This window comes from Anolis carolinensis, chromosome 4, assembly GCF_035594765.1.
Source record: "Anolis carolinensis isolate JA03-04 chromosome 4, rAnoCar3.1.pri, whole genome shotgun sequence".
NCBI classification, from domain to species: Eukaryota; Metazoa; Chordata; class Lepidosauria; order Squamata; family Dactyloidae; genus Anolis; species Anolis carolinensis.
The window spans coordinates 163,775,730-163,803,318 of NC_085844.1; the positions used below are offsets into that span (position 1 = coordinate 163,775,730).

General features: G+C 37.9%; 1 protein-coding gene across 5 annotated transcripts in view; it reads left to right on the top strand.

Moving 5' to 3' along the window:
* Nucleotides 1-27,589, top strand: part of erich3 (glutamate rich 3) — an 89,019-nt gene that overhangs the window by 23,090 nt on the left and 38,340 nt on the right. For 3 of the 5 annotated variants that reach the window (XM_008114095.3, XM_008114096.2, XM_062978149.1), the window contains 8 exons: nucleotides 3,132-3,203; nucleotides 3,499-3,621; nucleotides 5,169-5,330; nucleotides 7,691-7,909; nucleotides 11,287-11,467; nucleotides 14,122-14,308; nucleotides 21,984-22,267; nucleotides 26,015-26,254. In XM_008114095.3, the coding sequence (XP_008112302.2) occupies nucleotides 3,132-3,203; nucleotides 3,499-3,621; nucleotides 5,169-5,330; nucleotides 7,691-7,909; nucleotides 11,287-11,467; nucleotides 14,122-14,308; nucleotides 21,984-22,267; nucleotides 26,015-26,254 (1,468 nt within the window). Of the gene's footprint in view, nucleotides 1-695; nucleotides 838-1,029; nucleotides 1,402-3,131; nucleotides 3,204-3,498; nucleotides 3,622-5,168; nucleotides 5,331-7,690; nucleotides 7,910-11,286; nucleotides 11,468-14,121; nucleotides 14,309-21,983; nucleotides 22,268-26,014; nucleotides 26,255-27,589 lie in introns of those variants that run through there. The other 2 variants (XM_062978150.1, XM_062978151.1) reach the window with 2 other exon arrangements.

Genomic DNA, 27,589 nt, shown 5'->3' on the forward strand with positions numbered 1-27,589 from the left:
CTTATGCGGGGTTTTTGTGATAATTTTCTGTGATGGGATAATCATGCGGAGATATACTTTTTGTTTTGGTGGGGGAAGCATCTTCTTAATATTATATTATCAGGATAGCTACAGGTGTTTACAACACTTAGTTGTAAATAACCTGCACAATGTTTAACTCCCTTTTTCATATTACCATTTGGAAGTTATTGATTAATAGTGATGAACAGAATGCCTAGATTATATTGAAAGAACCCTCTATTAATATATGTTAAGAATCAAAATGTGCACCCTTTTAATTATCTTTATTCTATGAACAAAACTGAACTGAACTTTTAGTATAAACTCTATAGTATCTAAACTAATGAGGGATACTAGTCTTCATTAATGATTGTGATGAACAAATCCATAACCTTTATTTTAGACGGATTAACTTGGAATATGTTTTAAGAGAATATCTGAATAAACATGCGACTAACTTGAAATTAATTTGCCAATTAGAAAACAAGCACTTGGTCCAACAAAATTAATAGAGAAAGGTGAAAAACAAGATAGAGAAGTAACCTGCAGTTGGTTAGAATTGATCAAATGCTAGCATCTCAGAATGTAAGGATACCTTTAGGAACCAGATTCCACACGGTCATCTCCTGAAGGCAAAGCAACAGGAGGTCATGTCCCATCAGTATACTCAAGAATTTGTGGTAATCCATCAGAGAAATGCTCCTTTCTACTTCTACGAATACCAGAAGTCATGGTAAACCTTCAAGAACAAAGAGGAGTGTAGATGTAAGAAACGAAAAAGGACAGGGAGGAGCAGATACTACCTCATTCACACAAAAAGTGGAAATATGGCTGGAGGTAGGCTGCATTCTTGTTTGGTTCTACCTACCAACTGTTCCTGTTTTGTTCTCCTATCTGATGTTTGGTCTTATACACGCTCAGCAGGTATCCATTGTTGAAGACCACTCATAAATTAGACAGTTTAGGTCTCTAAGCCCCATTAAGCTTTTGTGTTGTGCTGGCTCTTGCTGTGGGTGGAAGTCCATGCTTCTTCTCATACTCAGAGCATAAAGCAGCAGTTGAGACCAACTGTCTTAGAATCATGGAATCCTAAGGAAGACACTTCCATAGACACACACAAACATGGGGATTATTTAGCAGAAAGCTGGCATCTTCCCTTTCTCCTAGCCAGCCACTTGTAACAGCAGAAACATCTTGGCAGAATCTTCAGCGGGGGCCTTATGGATCACCAATGGGTCTTAACCATTTACCAACTGGCTAGTGGTTCTTAACAATATACCAATGGAATTCACAAAGAAGATTTGGCTGTGGACGTGCATTTCCTTTTCTCCATGTCCTGTACTTTCACAAATTCGATTTCCCATCAACAGAAGACTGATGAGAAAGGAAGCATGTTTTTGGGTGTGAAGTACATTCCAGATTTGCTATTTCCGTTGTCCCTGTTATTTTATGATACAGAAACCAGGGAATTGGCCTGGGTGGCTGGAGATAGTGGAAAAGAGCTTGAAACAGAAAAGGAGATTCAATTATTTCTCCCAAATAGAATGACAAAAACCAAGAGATGGGAATGGCTTTTGGAATAAAGCCAAGTTTAAGTTGTATTCAGTTCATCACTTGTGATATTTTAGCCTCCTTGTTTTCTCCATACCTTTATAATTGTATTTTTTTTAAAAAATGTATAGTGGTTGGGGGACCATTAAACCTTTATATATTTTGACCTTCAGCTTCTCCAGCCTCTTATCATTGGTCATGCTGGATGGAGCTTTAGGAATTATTAGCCAAAATATGTGGAGGCCTAAAGGTCACCTCGGTTCTATAGTTGTGACTGAAAGCTAGTTTGTTTCTGCTTTCCTTGAGACCATAACCTTGTTCATAAGGGATACATCCCAAAAGATAAAAGTGTCCTCATCATCATGTATAATGCCATTCCAAAGACTAAAGAAGCACAGGGTTGATAGGTTGAGAGGCAAAGTTCACCTTCGGTAGGAGCAGAAATTCAACATCTGTAGAGGAAGAGTGTTGCAGAATTTGAATGGAAAGCAAAAGAAAACTGTAATGAGTTTTATCGCTTGATCCTATGAAGGTTCTGAACTTGCATGCCTAAATTTTTTTGGTTGCCAATGAAAATATAATTTGACATGTTGTCCAAAAAATAAGACTTATTAATCACAGTAGTATTTTCCTCAGAATAAAAATGTATCAGTGTACTGCAGATTACTAAAAACCTTAAACACAAAGTAAGATTTATTCTCCCTCTACTATCACTATGTCCTGTTGTCTTAAAGATAGTATTATTGTTATTGCATAGCACTTGAGAACCTCTATTTTTTGGAGATGTCGCATGAATAGACATGACATAGGCAGTAGGATGGAGTAGGATTGCCAGGTCCTAGATCTGTTTCAGCTGTAAAGTATTTGTCATGCTGAGTTTTCACTTTTTACAATAAAGTGTTGAAAGAAATTTCCTGTTTTAGTCACTTGACACTAATTAAATACTTATTTGTAGTCTTTAGCCTATACATCGGAGTAAAAAGCAAGAAGCAAACTGGGCTATCCTATTTTTCATGCACACACATACCTCACTCCAAAGCTTGCACAAATCTGTGCCAATAGATGTATGACATAAAAAGCAAAGGTATCAAAACTCATGCATTAGTTCTTAATTGCAAAGGCAAAAAAAATCACTACCATAATGATTTTCTAGGTTTCTTCTCTCAGAGTAGTTGGCTGTAATTGACTGTGGAATGGCAGTCCAGTGAACATAGTCTCATCCTTCACCTTTCCTGCTGTTTTTGTCCCATGCCACAGAGCTGGTAGCATTTGGTTTCTGGGCAGGGAGTGGAATGGGCTGAGGGATGAGGAGATGGCAGTCCACTTCTTTTCCACTTGTGTTTACTTCTTGTTGTCATTCTAGAAGTGATGGTCTGAATATTCTAGTCCTATAGGACAGTGGACTTCAAACAATAATATGTATTTTCTAAAATGACCCATAGACGACTGTTTAGAAGACTGCCACAAATAGAAAACAACCCAAAGAGCCGTGCTGATAAGTTTTTCTCTTATTGCTTCCAAAGAGAGTACTGTATTTTTGCAAATTTGATTCTCTCTTTCCTTTCTTAAAATCCTGTTAGCGTCAACACCAGGCGGAAATTAAAAGAAAGCTTGAAAATTCTGTCAGGAAAGAACGTGTTCAGAAACTCAAGGTAGGAAACTTTGAAAACTATCTGAATATAGTTTTGGAAATAGAATTGCCAACATTACTTATAATTCCTCTTTTATCATGTCTTGCTTCCCTATTAATACAGACCTGACTACTTTTGTCTATAATATTCATAGGGCTAGCAAAACTATTTATGCAGAAGTAAAAACCTATTTCTAATATCTCAAGAGAGTTGCTAGTCTTGGTTAATCAGTTTTTGAAACAGAAGATTTTGAGAAAATGTCTTCATTTCCTGACAGTACAATGTTCTCAGGCATTTCAGTATTCTCTTAATCTAGGTGGAGCGATCAAGAAAAGCAGCAGAAGAGTCAAATCGCGTGCTCTCTCCACACCCGCCCAGTGCACCAAGAAATCGTGCTAGGCGTCGCAAATTACGTGAAAGAGGAGAAATGGGAAATGTCGTAAGTAAATTACAGGAACTAGAAGGCCAGCTTTCTTTTAGCTTTTGCAGCCTAATTCTATCACCATCAGCAATGGTCTTGTTGGACTGGAAATCAAAGAGAAGTCTCCCTAATTTGCAGCACTAAGATAAACTAACACCTTTTATTAATCTGAAAGATTGTTCTCCAATCATTCCTATAGGGTAGGGATGAGACTTATATGCCCCTTCAACCTATTTTGCACTCTCAAATGCCCCCAGTGTCTTGGACCCCCAGACTTCCCCAAACCTCCTGAAAGGCCTGAAAATTGGCTTAAAACATGGACACTGTCACTGGAAGTGACCGCTTGCACTTCTAGGGAACACTTTTGGCTGAAAATACAGTGCTGTGGCCTGCTGTTAGTACAAAACTTTCTCCCAATCCCAGGGCTCTTCCATACAGCCATATAACCCAGAATATCAAGGCAGATAATCCCACAATATCTACTTTGAATTGAGTTATCTGAGTTCATACTGCCATATATACCAGTTCAAAGCAGATAATGTAAGATTTTATTCAGTTGTGTGGAAGGGGCCCCAGTTGCCCGGTGCTACTCTAAAAAATCCCATTAGAGACAAAATTATATAATTATGTTCTGAGAAGGGATGACACATTGTGACTTATTTATAGCAGCACTGAACTTTTGAGACTTAGTAGGGATTGATTGTGCAATTTCAGGCTTGCCTACATAGCACTTATTGAGCTGTCATTCCTGGCTGTCTTCATGATGTTTGGCCACTTAAACAAGGTTATACTGATTTAGCCTCACATTAAGGAAAGTCAGGGCATACTCAAGAGTTTGGCTGAAACTCCAGAGTAATCACATGGTTTGGGAACAGTCTGGCCCACTTGAGCTGCTGGTGCCATCTACTTTTTCTTGTACTCATTAGTGCAGGAAAAAGGGTATAGATTGTGCCCATCTTGCCGTCAGTGCTGCCAGTTGACCCCCATTCCTTCCTGGTCATGCAAATACCTCTGCTGATGTCAGCACAGGGTGCCTGTGATGGCCAGGAGCTTTCATTAAGCTGTGTAACCATCTGGCAGTGATGATGGCAGAAGGGACAGTAAAGTGATGATCTAGCCAGGCCGAAGTGGTCTAGACCTGACTGGCCCATCTGGACCAGTGGTTCTCAACCTGGGGTCCCCAGATGTTTTTGGCCTACAACTCCCAGAAATCCCAGCCATTTTATCAGCTTTCAGGATTTCTGGGAGTTGAAGGCCAAAAACATCTGGGGACCCCAGGTTGAGGACTACTGATCTGGACTCTGTCCTGCTGCGGGTAGCCACCTCCAGGGCTTCTGGGACTAATCCAGAGCATTTCTGCTCCAGACTGTTCCTTCAATAAGTGGCTAGAGTAGATAAGTCATGTGTGTACCCTTTCTGTATAATTTAATAAATACAAAATATGTGAAGGCCTAACCATTTGGAAATAACAACAAAATACAATCGCACATAGAAGATGTTTAGGTTGTATAGATCTAGATGCCTGCTGCTCTGAAATGACCCCTTCCTTTCTTTATGTTGTTCAGGCCAGCTATCCTCGACCAAGCACCGCACCTGGAAAAATACAACAGCCACTCCGATTGCAGCCACTTTATGGCAATATTTCAGCAGAATTTACACCAAAGGCTACTTCAACTTCCAGAGCAAAGTTCCTCACTCTTGAAAGGGAACATCAATTTCCGAATGGGGTTAGAATTTGTTCTTTTATCCAAGCATTTCATCTTTGTAAAATATAATTTATTCAAAAATAACTGATTACTTAAAATGGAAATCAAATGGTTTTGATAGAGTAATTACTATGCATGTCAGGGATGAATGACTATTTTGCTCAAGAACTGTGATAGCATCATATGTTGACTTCAGGCTGACCTGTTCTTCATCTGAATTTGCTGTTGGCATGGTGTTTGGGTACACTTTTCTAATCAATGTTAAATTATAGCTTACATACCTTCATGCAATACACTCTAATGCTAGCTGTCTTCCAAAATATAAATTATTCACAGCTTCATCTTCACTCTTTAGAAACTAAAATGAAAATACCAGCCCCTTGGTAAGCTAGTACATGAATAGAGCTCACCCAAGACATTTTGTTGCCTGAGATGAAGGACAAGATGACACCCCTTCCCCATTCCACATATAGACTTTCGTTGGACTAACAGTTGAGTAGTAGCTATGCAGTAATACCCTTTATTAAGCTTTAACGTGACAGATCAGTTGAAGGGAGTAGGACAGACAGTTTGTTAACCATACCTCTGTTCTTATGGCAGAGAGGAAACAGTGAGCTCAGGAGGAACTTTGCTGCCTCCCAGCATCTGTACCACTCTGCCTCTTGGTAGGGCTGTCTGTATGCATAAAAAGGGGTTTTTTTTTTTTTTGCTTAGTTGGTAAAGGGTAGTGATTGTGGATAGGATGAGGTTTCAAAGTAGGGTGGTTGACTGTGTGAGCTCCCTTGACCTATCTTTATGAGAAGAACTGAGGCAGACATAGCACCCTTGTAAAGGAGGGTAGCCTAGAAGACCCACTTAATAATGAATAGATGTCCCAAATAATAAAAGATAACTGCCACCGATTAGTGGAAATGCAGCCACCACTTTTTGGAGAGACACCTTTAGATTATAAAAGTGCTCAACCACCCAATAGCTCAGAGGAAGCCTTTTACTTTATTTGGTGTTAAAATGGTAGCACAATTGTGCTGAGGGAGTCTATAGACAACAGAGGCTTTGACCAAAATGCCTTTTTGTCCTAGCAAATCCTGTCTCAACTGTCTCAATCAGTTTGGGTATCATGAACTCCCAGAAAACATTTACAGACAAACACCCCCCTTCCTTGTGGGTTACCAAAGTAGTACTCCTATGAAAGTGGAAAACCACTTTTTTTAAAAGCTAATTGTTTTAAATGCCACCCTCACCCCCCAAAACCCTCAACTTTCTAGGAATCTCAATACCATCCAGGGTGACTTCAGTGACAGCTGACATAGGATTACCTTGAATGACCTGGAGATGTCTAGAGATAACATTAAACAAATCTGTAAATAGCCAAATCCGCAAAAGTTGAACCACCGCAAATGTGGTCTACCTGCATTTTGATATTACTGTATTTTTACAGTGTTCTGTCTCAAGTGCCATTGTAGCTTAAACTTCAGCAATATACACAATTTATAGCTTGTTTCAAGCAGCAAAATGTTTTGGTCTACCTCTGGTTGCTGTTAACAGTTGATGAAATACTGGAAACTAGCTTTCAAATTCAGTAAATCAGTAAACTTCATAACATCCAGGACTAGAGGACTGTGGCTGCTAATGTTCTTAAATTCCTATATTCATCAGTTGTAGCCAACTTGGACAGTGGTCAGAAGCAATAGGAGTTTATGGCTGAAATCCAAGTTGGCTTGCTCTGTCTTAAATCACGACATATGGAGTTACACTTTTACTGTGCAAGCTTTGTGTTGAATGGAAATGTTACACATGTGAACACATGTCCAGATGTGAAACACCTATGCAATTTCAGTTCTGCAACCTTTCAGGAAGCAATGTAACTTCAACAGGGAGACATGCTTATAAACTTGTTTTTCTCTCACATTTTACAATGTTTCCTGGAAGGGAACCTTGGGTGATAGTCTTTGGCATGCACCCATTCCAAATGCTGATGCCGTTTCTGGGACAAAAGAAAGCTTAAGTGTCAGCTACACACACACACACACACACACACTTACACATTACTCTCAATATCTCTAGCTTTCTGGCAGTAGACAGAAGAAATCCTCATGTGAGAGGGATGGACAAACCACATAAGAATGTTCTCTCTACCCCTGTAAAAAAATGTACCATGGCAAGAACCAATGTTCCTTTTCCCAGCAATGAAGGAAGGATGTCCTCATATGTGCTGCCCTTCCTTCTCCTATGTGCTCTGTTCACTGCGGAAAATGAGCATAATACATACTGGAATTTATATAGACAAATACCAAGTTCTCTCTGGTTACTAGAAAAAGAATATCAGGAACTTAATTAATATTAACTAAATGTGGATATTAACTTTCATTATTTTTTTTCAGGGAGACAAAGGGTCATTAAGGCCTATACGTTCAACTGAGTATTCATCTGGTGTATCCCCCTACCATCTTCCCATCATAAACAATTTTGTGATACCTATTCCACTACCACCACCACCCAAAAGTGAGAAGATCACGAGCACAATGAAAGGGGGGACATTGAGAGGTCGAAGGTTTCGCCCAACAACTGCACTCGATGGTTTGGAGCAATTGTTAATGCGGGTAATCAGTATTCCTTTCTAACACATCCTTTTTCTTTGGTTTTATTCTGCATGGAGACTTTCATACTGCTCATTGCTAAATGTCCAAAGAAGGGCAGAAATACTTCCCACTCTTTTAGGAGTGTCGTGTTCTTAGCCAGTAGCCTAACCAACTTGAAGCTTACTTGTTTTGGAGTGAAGATTACTTTCCCAGATTCTTCTTTCCTGGAAAATTATAGCAGAGGTCATAACGTTATGCTTTTAAAAATAATATTCTCACTTATCCAACATAAACGTGCCGGCAAAACATTGGATAAGCAAAAATGTTGGATAATAAAGAGGGATTAAGGAAAAGCCTATTAAATGTCAAATTACGTTATGACTTTACAAATTATGCACCAAAACACCATGTTATACAACAAATCGATAGAAAAAGCAGTTCAACACACGGTAATGTTATGTTGTAATTACTGTATTTATGAATTTAGCACCATAACATTGTATTGAAAACGTTGACTACAAAAACATTGACTACTAAAAGGCAGACTGCGTTGGATAATACAGAATGTTGGATGAGTGAAGGTTGGATAAGCGAGACTCTACTGTAGTTAATAAAGATGATTGTAATGTCATAGAAAAGTTTGACCTTAGTTTCCAACAACTTCCTATTTCCTGACTAAAATATTAAGAATCTGGACTGCTATATCTGTAAATTGTAACTCTGAGAAGAAAGACTATCTGTGGAAGGTGTAACAACACAACAGTGAAATATGGCTTGCTAGAAGCAGATTCTAAATGGCACCATACTGCTTGTCTAAGGTTCATTTCTTTTTGGCAGAACAGTATATTTGATTTTCATTCTACTGAAAAAATGCAAGCCATGCATGCTTCAGACATTAAATTTGCCTGTAACTAAATAGGTCTACCTTTAACATGCTGAATTGATGTTTAAAATCAGGGTCTATGAAAATAGTGAAGATATAAGGGATGAAATTCAATCCCCACAGCGCTGTAACTCAAAGCCTGGGGGCTTTTTTTCCCTTAGATTTGTCAAGAAGAATTTCAGCTTTTTGGCCACTCTATAGAGATACTATACTTAAGGGACTGAATATAACCTTAGTAATGCTATATAACCCAGAATTGTGAATTATACATTAAGCAGGCCAATTCTATTACTTCCCAGTGACCATTTATTTCAGTTCATAACTAACTTCATAACTAGAGATGTCTTACATTGTTAAATCATTCATCCATCTTAACTCTGCATTCTTTATAATGAATAGCAATACCTTCAGACAGAAGTATTGGTCAGTACTGGATACTATGTTTTAAATATCGGGAATCTCCCACTTTCTTCCCCAGAAATGTATATTTAGAAACATGATGCACCTTATTCTGCAGGAAATATATAACTCTCTTAAATGATAAAAATTTGTAGACTTTTTGTGAATTTGCCTAATTCTTTCTAAAGAGTGGTTAAACTTTTTATTACCACATAGACTCTCATAGAAGACAGTCTCATATATAAATTGAAGGCAGGGTTGGGGGCCTAAATTATGGATTTTGATAGGACCTGTGGGGGAAAGCAGGGGGGGGGAGCACTTGCACTAGTGTCCCCTCCAGCCATTCAGAAAGGATGGATTCATTAATTCATTAATGCTAATCAAGGTGATTAATTACAACAATCATACTAGCCTCCAACAGACAATTTATTTATTTATTTATTATTTATAGTATTTATATTCCGCCCTTCTCACCCCGAAGGGGACTCAGGGCGGATTACAATGAACACATATATGGCAAACATTCAATGCCAACAGACAAACAACATATATAGACAGACACAGAGGCATTTAACATTTTTTTCCAGCTTCATGATTCCGGCCACAGGAGGAGCTGTTGCTTCACTGTCCACTGGTGGCTGTACTTCCTCATTCCTTTCCTCGTGTTTTGCTGGCAGTTTTATGATGTTGTAAATTAGTTAAATTAGCCTCCCGCATAAAGCGTACCTAAATTTCCCTAATTGACAGATGCAACTGTCTTTCGGGGCTGCATAGATCAACAGCAAGCCGGGCTATTTAATGGTCGGGGGGCTTAACCCAACCTGGGCTTCGAACTCATGACCTCTCGGTCAGTAGTGATTTATTGCAGCTGGTTACTAGCCAGCTGCGCCTCAGCCCGACAAGAATTCTTTCTCCCACCCTGGACCTTCCACAGATATATAAACCTCCTTTGCTTAGTTTCTATACCTTACAACCTCTGAGGATGCCTGCCATAGATGTTGGCAAAACATCAGGAGAGAATGCTTCTGGATTATGCTCATACAGCCCAGAAAACTCATAACAACCCATTCAGAAAGGTCTTTCACCACTTTGCTCAGGGAAGGGGAGGTTCCTTTTTGATAAAATTTAAAATACAGAGGAGCCATCCTCTTCTCTGAATAGAATGGCAAAAGGTGAGAGTTTAGTCTGTCATGAGAAATCCTAATAGAAGTACTGATCCCCTCTATTCTTTTTGTATTCAAACGAGGGAAAGCACCAAATAGCCTTTTAAAAATAAAAGTTACGATACAGTACCTACATTGATCTGTGGATAAATCAATAAAACATTTTTGGTCCTTTTTGATTAAAATTTCTAGGCTTATACATGAATATGTACATAACTTTCTCCATGGTGTGACTACTTTAGTAGACCTTATTTATTTTATTTATTCATTTACAACATTTATACCCTGCCCTTCTCACCCTAGGGGACCTCAGTCCTTTCTTGCTTGACTTTAAAAAACAAACAAATGCAAATGTCCCAATTGGGGGAATTTTTGCAGTAGAATTGCTACAGCTTCGTAAAAAAGTTTGTTTGTCTTTTCTTTTGCATCATTCCAAGTGCTGTAATTTTAAAATTTAATTTAATTTTTCAGAGTCACTACCAAAACTATACACAGCATTCCAAATGTGGTCAAAGCATATATTTGTATGAACATGTTACAAATTCTTGTGTGTTTTCCCCCAATGATTTATTATCTTATTAATAATACATCATGTTCCTTTTGCATGACCGATATGCGCTACCATAAGTTGCAAGTTTCCCAGTAGTGATTTTTTTATAGAGTTTGAATCAGCTCAGATTAGTTCAGTGTGGTTCTGTTGTTAGGTCCTTTTCCATACTGTGTGTGAGAAACTTATAAAAGATTGCAAGAAAAGACTCAGTGATTATTTTTTTATTTTAGCAGAGCAGCAGTCCCTGCCAAGTAATCAATTATTTACTACCTTGTCACATATTCAAGCTGTGATTGATAAATACTGACAGCACAACATTGGTCTTAGAGTAGCACAATATAGGAATAAATCTTTACAATGCAAACTGTAGCATTTCAGTTGAGTTTTTTACTCTTTGATATAGGACACGGGGAAATTCTACAGACCTCAAGTACACAGCAATGCATATCTCACCATGATCTATTTGGGAAAACCTGTGCACCTGTCCTATGAACTTTTCGATTACCGAGAGGAAATAAAAATATATCAACAACACTGTGGAGGAGAAAATCTGTGTGTGTTCAGAGGAAAACTGTTGGAGGGAGGTGAGCCTGAAAAAGCCCAAGAGTTCACTTTAATTCTGGCAAACTCTTATTTTATATGGATAAACTGTTGAAGTGGTAGCAAAATTATTTCCGCGGAGCTCAGTCTTGTTATTTGGGTCTAGGGACTTATATACCAGCTGCCTGAAACTAAGCCTAGATTTACTGTTTCATGATTGAAAATGAGGCTGCAATTACTTTTGCAAATTATGGAAGGAGGGATGTACAGGGGCGATTTAACAAAATACAGTGGGTTAGATTAATTTTTGGATGGAGATGTATGGTTAATAAAATGCTTGCAGGGGTAAAATGAATACCAAATTATTTGCGTACAAGAAGCTATAATATATCAGTGTGAACTGTTTATCGCTCCAGAAGGGAAATGAATACATGCTTGAGGTTTGATTCTGAATGCGAATCAATGGTGCTGATGTTGACTTAAGCGGAGCTCTTGCAGGTATAATCACTAGTGGAAACTAGGGACGACTAGCATGCTGGGTAGAATTAATTTCATGTCATGAGAATGGGCTGTTGCTAAGGAAGGATACTTTTTCTGTTATGAATTTTCATTCATTTCATTTGTCGTAGCATTTGGCACTATAGAGAATGTCGACATAATGTAGTTCATGTCCTAAGGCCCTAAATCTGTCTTAGACAGACAGGACTGTGATATGGGAAGACACCAAGGAGTACTAAAGTAAGAGCAGTTAAGAATCAGTTGCTAATGGAAGAATAGGTAAAGGAAAGCTAGGATGATACTTGAGAGTGCTGCATTCAGTAAAAGGTACCTGAGGAATTGGCCGGAGGTCAAGGAAGTAACTTATTATTGGATTAGGTACAATACAGAAGAATATGACAACCCATTTGCTTATAGGAAAAAAAAACAGAAAATTGATGTGATATGGCTATGTAAGAAGCCAATTGCTTTACTATTTTTAGTTATTTAATCCTCAAATGAAAACAAAACAAATGAGTCAGGTAATTATTTGGTAGCAATTTACAGTTGAGATGATGCTTGGGTTTTATGAACCCAAGGCCAAGCAAAGCTTCTGCCCATTAGACAAAACTACTTTGGTTTATTAAAACTGAATGGAATTACTCCAACTTTCTGAGGTTTTATTTTGTGAAGAAATATCTGCTAATTCACTTCTCTGCAATTTTCTGTAGACAGTTTTTCCATTTATCAACAAAAATTAAAATGTTGTAATCAAACATTATAATTACTGAATGGACAAAACCGCAGACAGTTAGGCCTCATGTTTAATGGCTATTTTAAAAATGAAGAGTTGTTTTTATTGTTATTTATTAATTTGGGTTTTAATGATCTAAACCTAATTGCTAGTTCCATGTTCAGGAGACCCATTGACACAATTCCTGAATGATAAAATAATTCATAATAACTATTGTGGGGCTACTCTAGTTGGGATTAGTAATCGATTTTTAGTCTAAAATCAAGACCATAAGCAAAGGCAACAATACTTAAAATGCTTCCTTTCATAGAAGTGGGTGCAATATAATTTATAAGGAAAACAAATAGCAACAAGAAGAAAATATATTTTTTGCAGTGCCTTGAAAGAATTAAATGTTTAAAAACTGCAGGGATTTTTTTTAAAATGCTTTGCCTGACATTGAAATGATAATGTCATAACTATAGATGAATGAGGACATCATTTTGAAGGCATAGCACCATAGCCTAAACCAGGCCTGAGCAATTTTCGGCCCTCCAGGTGTTTTGGACTTCAATTCTTACAATTCCTAACAGCCTATAGGCTGTTAGTAATTGTGGGAGTTGATGTCCAAAACCCATGGAGGGCCAAAGTTTGCCCACATCTGGTCTAAACCTTTATGTCTTTAGTCCCTGTTTATGTAACGTCAGTAGGTAGGTTATGCAGATAAGGATTGAGAGATAAAAATTTAGATTGTAGTCTCAATAAATATGCAAATAAATAACGTGAAAGGTGGCCTGAAAAGTATTTAAACCTCAACCAGCTGTAGATCTATTCCATCTTCAGTTTTAGCAGCGTTTTGTAATATCTATTGTTTGCCTTACTATTGTGCAGCATTTTGGCTTTCTATAGTAAAACCTTCTGGCTAATACAGCAGACAATTAAGCTAGTTGCTTCGCCATATTTTAGAGTCAGCTAAACACGCATGGGATTTTCCAGACTATCTCTCTTCAAAGAACAGGTTTCAAAACTGGATATGTTTGAATGTTTGCAATGCTCTTCATTTTTTAAAGCCTATGCTATAATCACACTGCAGTTATAATAATTTGCACCACTTCATTGCCATGGCTCTATGCTATGGAATTATTAGATTTGTAGCTTTGTGAGATATTCACCCTTCCCTGGCAGAGCGCTCACAACGCACTACAAATCCTAGGATTTCAAAGGATGAAATATGGCAGCAAAAGCGATGTCAAGCTGCTATAATTCTGCAGTGGGGATAGTATCCCAGTTTTTTTCTCAGATTGTATCTTTCTATACACATATGCCTCGAGCAATGAGAGAGCTTTTGAATATGTTGTCCCTTCCCTGCAGTATGAATTATTAATTCTAGGACAATGGTACACATGCTTGTCCTGTACATTTGGTTCTTAATTTACCTTAGATGCAATAAAAAGCCCCAACCGTACTATTTGTCTCCCTCGATTGCAGAAACATTTCACTTTATCTCCAGGCGGCATTATGGCTTCCCCTTCAGCCTTACATTTTATCTCAATGGAATACAAGTGGACCGCGTAAGTTCTTGCTGTGAATATAAGCACCGAAAGGGGACTCGTCTAGGTGGCAAGCATGGGCACTTTGGTTTCGTCAATGTGGAAAGATCAGCTCCTTGTTATAGGTATGGACAGTTGATTGATATTTGTCTATGTCTGTTAGGGTGCAATAGATTCTGTCTTGAAATTGCTACCTGCTTGTTTTTTTCCAGAGCCTTGCTCCTGTTCAGATATAGGTCTAGAACAGGGTCAGACTCATTTCATTGTCTATATTGCCTCAAAACCCGCTGCAAGGTGCATCAGTCTGAATCAGAATCCAGAGTGGCTGAATGTCCCCTTTTAGTTTCCTTTAAAAAATGGAGGGGATGTCAGAACAATGTTCAGCTTGTTTTAATGGTTGCGGCTTTGAGAATCATGATTCTCCTCCTTGTTGGGAGGGATAGGATTCTGGTTGCAAAAAAAGTGAGCAAGGGATGCTATGGGGAATATGTTGCCTGGTCTTGTCTAGAAACCATTTGTTTTCTTTATTCTGCAGATTTAAAGTTTACAGAAGGGATCCCATGTTGATCTTATATGACAGTCATGTGGCACTTCAAATACATACACACTTGGGATGCATGTGACACCATGTGTCTCAATATACCTCTCTTCATATGTCACTCATATGTGATATGATCAGCAGCCAGGCCACCAATGCTATGGGCTGTCCATTCACATGGAGCAATATAAAATCCTGTATGCACTATGTAGAACCCCTGGGAGGTTTACTTTGCAACTAAGAGCCCACCAAATTTGTGAGTTTTCATATTGCACTTAACTTATCCAAAGCACAATTTTCTGCGCCAAGCTTAATTTACCTGACTCCCTATGGATGTTTTGGATTTGAAATTCCATTAGTTCCACCAGTAAGCCCAATGGTCAGAAATGCTGGAAGCCCAAACAACCTGGAGGGTATCAGGTTAGGGAAGGTCTCTGGGTTCAATAAAAATGATCCTCTCCAAGGACATGTCCAGAGCTCACAAAATCATACAAACATTAAATGCTTTGAGCTGTCTTTCTAAAAAGTTGTAGGTGCTTGGAGTTCATGTTTATTTTGCTGATGGTGGATCAATTCAGAACAACCTTTTAAAGGCTACACACTGTTTTTCTTCTAGATCAGTATTTCTCAAACTGTGCTCCTCCAGCTCTCAGAAATTCCAGCCAGTTTACCTGGTGTTGGAAATTGTGCAAGCTGAAGTCCATAACATCTGGAGAAGCACAGTTTGAGAAACTGTTCTAGATACATTGTATCCTGACCAGTCCAGTTCAAGCTAATAGCAGATATAGTTCAAAATTGTATGTCTGGCAAGCAAAACCGACATAAACCCTCTTTTGGTATTCCCATCCACACTGTCTCAGAATGCATGAATGGAAGAACAGGACTGTATGAACAAGTCCAGTTGCTCATAACCTGATTTTTGGCACATACAGGACTCACATGTCCACAAAAGATCTGAAGGGGGAAGGGCTTATGTGTTAGCCCTGCTAGGTTCTCTATGCTCTCTCTGTGTGGGTCCTGTATATATTAGTGTGTAAATCTAGAAATTATAGCCAAAAGTCTAGAATGTTTAGTTAAAAACCTAGGTTGATTTATCCATTACTCAATGTAAGTACTATAAAAAAGTAAAGGTCATGTCTGACTCTGGGGGTTGGTGCTTATCTCCATTTCTAAGCTGAAGAGCCGGCGTTGTCTGTAGACACCTCCAAGGTCATGTGGCCGGCATGACTGCATGGATCGCCATTACCTTCCCGCCGGAGCGGTACCTATTGATCTACTCACATTGACATGTTTTAGAACTGCTTATTAAAAATGTATTTCTGTCAAAGTACCACTTTCGGATTCTTTGAATGTCCATGAACGAACATGGCAGTAACAGTGATTCTTTTCCACTTCCCTCAAAAGGTTGAGAGATTAGTGGAGGTCAGTGTTTCTTTTAAATTTTCCTGGGATGGACAACGTTTTAGCCACTTTGCTGAGAGAAGAGAATGGTTCCTTTTTGGATAGGATTTAATACTGTACAGTAGAGTCTCACTTATCCAACAATCTCTTATCCAACATTCTGGATTATCCAACACAGTCTGCCTTTTAGTAGTCAATGTTTTTGTACTCAATGTTCTCAATACATTGTAATGTTTTGGTACTAAATTCGTAAATACAGTAATTACTACGTAGCATTACTGCATATTGAACTACTTTTTCTGTCAAATTTGTTGTATAACATGATGTTTTGGTGCTTAATTTGTAAAATCATAACCTTATTTAATGTTTAATAAGCTTTTCCTTAATCCCTCCTTATTATCCAACATATTCGCTTATCCAATGTTCTGCCAGCCCGTTTATGTTGGATAAGTGAGACTCTACTGTACCTTAACTTTTATCAACAGAAGGCATTAATAGCGTAGAGTAGAGTAGAGTAGTAAAAAAAAGAAGCCTTTTTGAATGCCTGGGAGGCAGTGGCCAGGATGACTGGCCCCCTTGGAAGCATTGGCGCTTGCACTTGTATATGGTGAACTATCCACAAGTCATGTCAAAATCTGTAATTTTGGCATGGAATTCTTATACAAGGTTGACTTATACACAAGTATATATGGTAGATGCTGAAAAGGCTATTCCAGAGAGGTTTTGAGGTATGTCAGGTCACATATATCAATCAAATGTCATTTCTAAGACGGGCCTAGAGTACATTGTTGGTTTTCCCTATAGTACATGACTTCATTTGATAAGTTAATTCTTTTTAAGTAATTTATTTTCTTCCACCAGTCTGCAAAGTGTCTTTCCCCTGGTCTTGTAGCCGAGATTGGTGTGGATTGATTTGCAGGTTAACAATCCTGTTTCACTGCAGAGAACTTAACAAGTCAATTCTTTCACCATTTTGAACTCTGTGTCTGTGCTTCACACTAGAGTCCTCACAATTTTCAGGTATTTATAAATTTCTCCTGTGGTTTAAAGGTCTTTCTAGAAGGTATGATAAGGTAGACATAATACTAAAATCAAAGATTTGAGGTTCCAGCAGTCTGAGATTGAGAGAACAACATGTCTTGGTTCTTAGGGATGCATTTGGAAAGGCACACATTTTCCTGCTGCATTAAAATAAATTTGCGCATATCAGGGCTCACTTCGATTTCTTTTGCCAGACACTAGTAGCAACAGCAATTGTAGCCATTTCTGCTTGTAAGTGTTGGTTTTTATTCCATTTCTCTGATTTGTGCAGCAATATCAAGCAGGAGAATGCCATGCAAATTTTCTGGTCTCATCTTTCCTTCATAGTATTTTCAAAACAACAATGAAAGTAGGAGGAAAAAGAAGAAATCAGAACCCCCATGGAGCCAAATTACTTTTCCGATAAGCATATTCCGCCATCCAGAAATATTTCCACCCTCCTCAGAATAAGATTTGCATGATTTATGTAAATATTATACTATCTCTGGTGTGATAAGGGCTGTCTGAGGAGTGGAAAATATGCAAATTAGATACTGGCTATACTTTTTCAATAAATGTCCAAGCTAGCCATACAAATGTGTAATATGTGCCAATTTCTCCCCACAAAGACTAGCATAAAAATAGCAAAATGCTCCCAGCAATCTCTTTGGGGGGGAATTATTTGGTAGTGATACGTCTAAATCCTGAATCTAAACCATTTTAATTATCATGGCTTTACTTTGCTTGGGTTTTTTGTGTGTGACTGTGATGAATATTTTCTAGTGCAAATGTGGGGTAATTTTGATTCATGGGGCTAGCAGAGAGAATAAGGGAATAGAGAGAGGTCTTATGGCAATGAACATGAGTCTGTTTGTAGTTTATATAGTCTGTTAAACTCACAAAGATAAATTTGTTCCTCAGCTTTAGGCCATTAGGATGTAAGATGAAGAATTACATGATAAAATTCCACCGTTAAAGCAAAAATATCCCTAAGCATCATATGGCATTGTCTATAACAAGCACTGTCTGGTATATCCAGCAAAGTAACTGAGCATGTAATTTTAATTCCCTTACTAAAAGTTTATTTAACCATCTTCCAATATAAGCTTCCGGGATGGTGTACAATTAAAGATATAAATCAATACTATAAAATGTAGTCATCAAAGTACCAGCAGCATCAGTTAATAGAAGCTCATTGAACAGTAAAACAACAGTTCTATGCATTCCTATTCAAAATTAAGTCCTATTCAAATTAAGTTAAGCGGTATAACTCCAAGATAAGGAAAATGATCTTGGTCTTGTAGTACTTTAGAGGAGAGTTTTCAAAACTGTGTGTTGTGACACGTTAATATGTCAGCTGAAGTATGTAGGTATGTCACACAAATGTGACAAGAAATGACAGCCATCTTGGAAATAGGTTATTTTACAAATCATATATTTTTAAAAATATAAATGAACAATTTAATGAGATATGTTGTATCCCCATACATTTTGTTATTACCATTTATGTATGTGTCCGTATCTCTTATAAAGGGTTGGTTTAACTTCCAGTTTGCTAGTAAAACTGAATTACTGTCTCGCAAAATGATACAAATCTAAAAAGTGTGTCACCAACATGAAATGTTTGGAAAGCTCTGTCTTAGGGTGGTTCCAAAAACCCGGGACAAGGCAGACTGTAGTTCACATGCTGGCCCCAAAAGCTTGCGCTTTTTGCGGGGGGTGTCTAGATGTCCTCCCGGAGAGACACCTGGGACACCCACCCAGAAAACCTTTGAAATTAAAATAACTTAAGCGGCTGGCATTTCCCTGCTGCCAACCCTCTCTTGGCGTGTAGCAATGGTACCTCATTACTATGCACCAGGAGAGCATCAGCAGCAGGGAAATGCCAGCCCCATAAGTTATTTTATTTTTAAAGGCTTTTTGGGAGGGGTCCAGGATTTTTGAGGTGGCAGTCCAGACAGTGGCCATAGTGGGTTAAATCCACACCTTTCCATAAGACGTGGATCAAACCCACTATCAAATAACCTCAGCACAAAGCAGGGTTGTCCTGCTTTGTACTGAAAGCATTTGTGTTTTCATGGGGCATTGTTTGGTTGCCCCCTGCAAATATCCAGGAGGGCATGTGTTTTGTGTCCTGTCTGGATGGGCCCTTAGAGACTAATCACAAGAATGAAGTTGGTAGAATAAACCTGTTTCCAAAAGCTTGTTCTACCAACTTTTCTCTTTCTTTAAGTCACTAAGGTGCTACAAAATCCTGCTGTATCCTGATATTCCAGACTAACACAGCTATTTTTTTTTATTCTAATCTTTAGATAAATTTGTGTAGGATTTCACCCTAAGATATTAGACATTGATTACCAGGACAAATCAAAATTGATTCTGGGCATGTTTTTCTGGGGAATGCATACCAAGTAAGGGGCACTGTGACCAGGAAAACTGTCAGTGCAGTCAGTATTTACTTTATCTCCACTAGAGGAAAACCTTAGATGAAGATGGTATAATTCAGCCTGTTTTATATGGTCAAACCTTATGTTTAGCCATCAGGCTTTGAAATGAAAGATATGTGTAATGTTAATGTTAAATTTTGGGGACATTTTTATGTGTTTAAAAATAGAAACTTGGTCATCCTAACATGATCAATCATGTAGTTTTGCCATAAGATCAACTAACTGGTTATGTACAGGTGGCCAGGGCTTAAGTAACCTATTAAGGACTTCATAGCTCAACAGTTAGTACTGGTTGAGTATTGAGTATCTCTTATCTGAAATATGTGCTACCAGAAATTTTGTGGATTTTTTTTGTATATTTGCATATCCATATATAGGTATTTTGGGACTCATGTATAAACGTGAAATTAATTGATGTTTCATTTACACCTTATTCACATAGCCTGAAGGTAATTTTATACACAATATTTGTATTAATTTTGTGCATGAAAAAAGTTAGCATACATTGAACTGTCAGAAAGCAAGGCCACTATATCACCCATCCATTTTGGAATTCTGGACAAGGGAGGCTCAACATGTACCTTAAATTGTGCCTAGAAGTGACACCACAACCAGGGCAGGAATGTTCAAGCATGGTTGGCATGTGTTGAAGGCAGTTCCAGGTATTGCTTCCAAATGTACCTATTTAAGCCACGGTACAAAAAGTCTTCCAAATTCCTGCAAGCAAGTACTTATAGTCACTTCTGCCTTCCTGGATCAAACCCAGCATCCCATGCTATTTTAGCATCCAGTTTCCCACAAAAGCCAACCAGCTGCTATCAGGACATCTGGTATCAGATGTAAAAGCAATAGTGCTTCCTCAGCATGTAGTAGAATGCAAGTAATTCTGAATTTGAAGGCTTGAGTCAGCACAGAGTATTGGTTTCAGCATTAGTCCTGGACTTTTGGAGATCAGGATTTGAATAATCAGTCAGCCACGGAAGCTAATTTTGGGCAAGCCACACTTTCTCAGCCTCACTGACAAAACCCCTTTGAACAATCTTGCCAAGAAAAACTGGTAGATTTGTCTTAGGAACACCATACAATGGAAATGACTTGAAGGCACACAATGACAATAACAGCAATATAGTAGTTAATGGCATCAAGATTTACTTCCATTATTGCAGAAAATTTTCCATGAATATGTTTCTAGAAATCTGAGCAATTTCTTTTGGAGCCTATAGCGCCTAGAATCTGTGATCCCGAAAGCTGTCGTCAAAAATACCCACAACCCATTGTGATAATCTGGCCTAGTCCTCCCTTCAAGCAATTTGATGTTATAATCCTGTACTATGTCAGTTCAGGTTTATTCAGAAGTTCGTAATAGCATTTGGGGGTGGGGGAGTCCATTAATTTGCTGCATCTTCTGTACAAACAAAACACTCTCACATCATAATTTGTAGCTGACTTTGGAGTACTGGCTCTTCACAAGTTTCTGAGTAGATAATTAGGAATTTAAGTGGTTCAAAGTGGAGAAAAACAGACAATCCAGCATTTCATAAAAATCTTTATAAACATAGTTTATGGCAGGAGAAAAGGGCTGCTTTTTTGTTCCCATCTCATTCTGTGCCTACTTGGTTGTGGTTAGTCATCGTTACAAAGTTCCTTTCTTTTCTTCAAATCAATTCAATTGCTTTGTTATTTCTTTGCTGGGAGTTGTAGTGACTGGCACCCTTGCTTCTAGATAATTCACTGGTCTTGCTATTTTGTCATAAGATGCACTTCAAGTAATAACCTCTTTGGTCCCCTTCTTTCTTCAAAAACACTTTAAAGGTGGAATCCAATTATGGGCTGAATCGAATGCTACCCAGCTGGAATAGACCCATTGAATCCCATTGAATGGGACTTATGTAAGTGGTGACTAAATTGTGTGGATTTCAGTGGGCCTGCTTTAGATGGGACTCACATTAGATTTAGCCCCATTCAGCCATTGACATGTCTGTCTACATCGTATAAAAGAATGTTAGACTGATATTGTGGAAAAAATAAAATACTGTTTAGCTAGTGTGCTTTGAAACAAAGGGCACCTATCTTGTTCACTTAAAATATGAGACATTTGTATGTTTAAAGAATAAGGACACATGAGTATCTATGATACAGTTTCACAGTGAGTTCAACTAATTAAGCAACTAAAACATTTGCAGGCATTTATAGTTGTAATAGTTGTACTATCCAAAGGTCTCTTTTGTTATTAGTGATTTTTTGCATGTGTAGAATATAGGCTTTTCCTAATCTTACTTTTACTGTTCTCTTTTATTGCCATTGTCAAATAACTCATTCCCAGAAGGTTTTGTATTTTGAATCCTTCTTGTATCAACGGTGTCTCTCTGCAACTTTCTACTGTATTTTTGTCAGGTGTATCATTTCAATGGGTCTGGACAAAAAGCCTTCCCCTCCCAAGAGAAAGACTACTGATGAGGATGAAGCAAAGAAAGAAGACTCAGAGAAAGAAGACAAAGACAAGCGAAGAGAGAGCAGCAGGAGTGGAGAGGACAAGCAAGAATTGGTGTCTCGGTTTTCACCAGCTCCTGAAGAAAGAAAATCATTTGCAGAAGGGGCTCAAGTCATGGAATGGGAGACTAAGAAAGAAAAAATACGAAGGAGCAGTGATGAAACTGAAACCTACCAGAGACCTTCAGGTAATGATAGTACAGTAGGAAAGGAGAGGGATTGTATCTCAATATAGTTTACATGCAGAAGGTCTGTTCCTGGAATCTTCACTGAAAAAGCTCCCACTAAGGGTGGAAAACACATTCTTTCTTCCTAAGATATTTGAGAATTGCTGCCAGTTAAAGTAGACAGTAGTGAGCTAGGCAGATCCCAGGTCTGACCTCTTATGGGCCATCTTCAAAGTCCCTTTATGGGAAAAAGACGAGCACTGTCATGTTTGAACACATGCACATTGATAGGGACACATACAGCTGTGTGTTTTCATGTAATAGCATGTGTATTTATGGGTACTTAGTGTTATGGATCCACTACCATTAACTGTAAGTGTGCTCATTAGTATTTAGCCATTGCCAATGGCAAATGGGTTTTAGAACAATATCATACAAATCTTCCTTCTTTTCTTCTTTTTCTTCATTGTTGCCATCATAATCGGACACCAAAATGACATGAAATTGCATTAGCTAAGCAGAAATGAAGCTAGGAAGCAAATGTCCTATGAAATAATGATATTTTCACTTGATGCTTAAAAACGGATTATGAGCAGGGATAACATAGCAAAGTTTACAGTCCATAAATCATATGTGAACAGGTATATGCTTTTCAACAGGGCTTTTTAAGCCAAAGAAAACTCTTTGCCACAAGGAAGGAATTATTTATTTTCCTTTTTAGCTTTACCAGTTATTAACTATGAGAAAAGAGTCTTCACACCCATTCTATATATCATTTCTAAAGGAAATTTTGGCTGTAATGCATTTCGGTAGTGGCTTATGGACTAAGGACGGACAGGCCACCTTATCCTGCTACTATACTTTGTTTAGACTGAGAGCTGCTTGTAACTTATCCTCTTAAGAGTTAAAATTCACTTAATGAGTTAATTCAAAAGAGGTGTATAGTTGGAACAAGGTCAAGGGCTCTCCTTACATTGTGTAGGGAATGGTTCTATGGGAAGGTCTTAGCCAGAAGTATGTAAAACTGCTCCTCTGTATGACAGTCCAAGATGCCCCATCGTTCTTCTTCTCCTTCACTTGTTTTTGAATGACATATGTTTGCATAATCTAGCTGTATATTTCCCTCCATAAATCCATCTCTTTTCATTTTGTGCTCTTGAATTTTCTTTTATGACTTTATTGCAGACTTCCTATTAAGAGCTGTACTATTTTGTTTTGTTTGGTTGTTTTTGTTCAGTTTCCCCTTCTCCCCTTCAGGAGATGGACGCATCTCAGATAATTACCTCTGGAGAAAGCCTTGGTGTTCCAGATGCAGCTGGACCCTCAATCAATATGATTAAATCTACTTACTACTTAAGCCCTGCTATACAGATAATAGTTTACTTGCTTAATTGGTTCCGCATGAGATTTTCACCTGCCCTCCCCGTTTTTCTCCTTGGCATTTTGTCATTTCAACATAGGGCAAAAAAGTTGGTAGGGGAAAAACAGGTGAACAATTAAACTTGGGAAGTGGGAGACTGTGGTCACAAGGGAGAGGTTAGATGTGTCTGAATGATATGACCGCTTTTCCCTGATAATAATTGGTTGCTTATCTGTAAAGTATTAGTAAAACTGGATGCAGCAAAGTACTTTATTTCACGAAAGGTCTATATGCATTTTAATTTGTGGGTATAATTACTCTATTCATGAGGATTCCTGTATGTTAAGACTTACATCTTACCTGACATGGAGGATAACTTTGAAACCAGAAGGCTATAGATAAATCTAAATAATTAGTAGAAAGGGAATAATAATTCAGATCTGCTGCACAAATGCCAGAGTGTGCTGATGAATAAATGTTAATTGGATTGGCTCCAAAGGAGATGATTGGATCTAAGGGAAGGAACCTTCTATTCGTAAGAGAGGATGAGTTAATAGTCTTAGAAAAATCTCTCTGAAGACAAAATGTCTGCTTAGATGTGTTGCTACAGAAAACATCTTCTATACAGTTTTTTTAAAAGAAAAAGAACCATTAAACAATTGGCAGAGTATTTCCTCAAACTTTTTTGGATTCCTATTTTCTTGGGCTCTATTCATAAGAGCAATAACAACAAAAAATACCCCTGTTGGATTGGACCAAAGGCATTCTGCTTCCAGAATGACCAAGCAGATGTCTATAGGAAGCCCAGAACAGGATGTTAGGCCAAAAGCCTTTTCCTGACATTGTTAGCAACTGATATTGATAGAGATATGGTATCTGTTTCTGTATGCAGTCCATTATTCCTGTTATACAATACAGTGAGATTCTGTTAATGTTTTTTTTATATATCACTTGCTTTAATAATGTTTCTTGCTGCCCCAGGCTTCATACTAATTTGGAATGCCCTCTGATTGCTAACATATTTTTGAAACCATCATATCTTATCCCCAAATTATATGACTTATTAATGAAGGTATGTGTTGGTGTTACATGAATGGACCCTAGTGATAATCAAATAGGTGTCCATATATTTCACAGAACTTCTGTTTACATGCAACCAGAAGATCTTTTGGTGTGGAACAATATGTTGCCTTTGTGTTCTTTGAAATATATTTGCCACTTAGCAGTAATGCATGGGAGACATTTTCAGGGAGAAAACAGCAGATGGTGGAAGAGTCCATCTCTCCTTATTGTCCTCCTCAATTTTGGCATTTTCATCTTGTTTCCCGATTACTATAACATAGCAAACATAAGATTGGGAACAGGCAGTTCAGTTGTCTGAAGACAGGCTACATTTTTAAGGGTTGGTTACATATCTAATATTTTTCTTTCCTGGAAATATATTCCTTATTTTAAAAATTTGCTGGAGATATTCCAGGGCATTCTTCATCTTGCATACTATAAACCTAGATTTTCCACTGAATATATACCAATATACCAAAAAGGTGCTGCTGACAATCTTGTTTCTCTTACTAGTCTGGATGTATGACAGTATGTTTCCAAGATTTTATGTCTTTCTCACATATTATATTTTATGAGTATGCACTTTAAAACCATAATATGAGTGTCATGCTTAGGGATCAGAAAGGAGACTTCTCTTGGTTCCTATTTACAACTTATCTTACAACATCCATTCATTTCCAGAGGGGTAGCTATGCTAGTCTACTGCACCAAAACCAACAAAGAGTCTTGAAGTACTATAAAGATTAAGGTGTTTTGACATAATCTTTTGTGGACTATGGCCCACTATTTCAGATGCATCTAAAAAGCGTTTATAGTCCACAAAAGCTACTATGTAGAATTAATGCAATTTGACAAAATCTTAATGGCTCACTGCTATAAAATCATGGGAGTTTTAGTTTTACCAGCATACCACACTATTGATTCATGGCAGCTAAAGTGATGCCAAGCTGCATTAATTCTATAGTGTAGAGCCAACTTAAGATTCTTGATGTCATCCACATTTAGAACATATAACAGTTCTAGCTGCCACTCATTCCCTTCTCCATATAGAAGAAAGAAGTTATGTCACAAATCTTCCAATAAGATTTATGGGAAAGGAACTTCTGCAGAAATAAATGTTTGATTAATTTTTTTAAAAAAATGTATCAGTGTATTGTTTCCATTCATGTTTCAGCGTGTTGATTTTCTTGTTGATTTTCTTTTCTTTAGAAAGGCAAAGGGAGGGTCAAATTTGAAGGAGAACAAGGGGCTAATGGACTTAACCTATTTGGGATTAATGAGTACTTCAACTAGCACGCATGCATTCCATCTTCTGTCTCTCAGTTATAGTTGTCCTTTTATTTCAGCATATGATGAAGATTTTGAAGCAGATGAAGAGAAATCAGATGAGAAAGTTAATGAAGAAGGACAGGCTGATGATCAAATGAATGGGATGTCAAAGTCACCCTCAGATGATGAGAAAGATAATTTAGACCATGAAAGGGAGAATAAAATCTCATCACAGAAAGCTTTGCGGGCCTCTGACAGCGAGCAAGATGAAAGTGATGGATATGGAGAAAGTGACTTCGAGGGGGAGGATAAACAAGGTTAGCTGTTTCCTTAAAGTGCAGTAGAGTGGATGGCCTAATGCATGTTTTAACTTGTTACATATTCCCCATAATGGGTTATCTATTCCATGAAATGGATTTAAGTACCTATATCAATTAAATTGCCACATTGTTACAGAATATGCCACTCAGCACAAAATAACCAAGGCTTCCTATCTTGACAGTTTAAAACTTTCTTGAGTCTTACCTCTAGCAAAGAATGCCCAGATTATCTATAGAACAGACATGGGCAAACTTCGGCCCTTCAGGTGTCTTGGACTTTAACTTCCACAATTCCTAACAGCCAGTAGGCTGTTAGGAATGGTGAGAGTTGAAGTCCAAAACACCTGGAGGGCTGAAGTATGCCCATGACTGTTCTATAGAAGGAAGGAGTTTGGGGAGAAGAGACAAAGTCAACTCTTTTCTTTGTCCCCATTTTTAATGTCTCAGAACATTTTGAGCTTAACCTGGGAGTCATTAAATCACACAGAGGCTCACATATACATGAACAAAACGATGTTACATGTCAACGTGGTTGATGTTAGAACTCCTGTTCAGAGGATGCTCATGGTGCCACATGTTGGGTTGTATACACAAATGACTGTCATATCCACAGGACCAGTATTTGCAGTTTTATTTATCCACGTCTGACAAATATGTCTTCTCTCGGCATTTTCTATATCCTTCAGATTGACTGCATGGTATTCTTGGATTTCATTTCAATAGGGTTCATTATGATGAAGAACATATCCCCCAGGAACATATCCCTCATGAATACTGGTAGTGGTGCATACTGTAATGGTAAACAAATTAGTAATTTGTGGAATGCCATGTTGATTTTATGTTTGAACTTGTTCCATTAAATAGAAAATTATTTGTTATAACTCATTAGAAACAAGTGTTTGTTGTTGTCTGGTTGAAGCATAGCATGTTTTTAAAACTAAGAAACATAACATATCTTGTCCATGGTTTGCTTCCCCAGCTGCATAGGCTGAAACAGGAGCTTACAATAGCAGTGGAATTAAAAGCTGGCCAAATGTGGGGAAGAGCATCTAGTTTGTTCACTTGTTGGTGGACAAATTAGCTAAACCAACAAACCATGACTAATATAAACCATAGTTTAGTGTAACATGCAAGCATAACCATTAAGTGCTGCCTATTTTGGTCAGTGCATGAAAACAGTGACTCATAGACTGAAGGATCTATTTAGGCAATACCTTTTTATCAATATTTGGACTACTACAAAGGATGGGATGTAAATAGATTGTTTCCTCCTCTATCCTTTTTCCAGCCCATAAATTGTAAGGACTGTACCCAAGCATTCCAGAATAATTT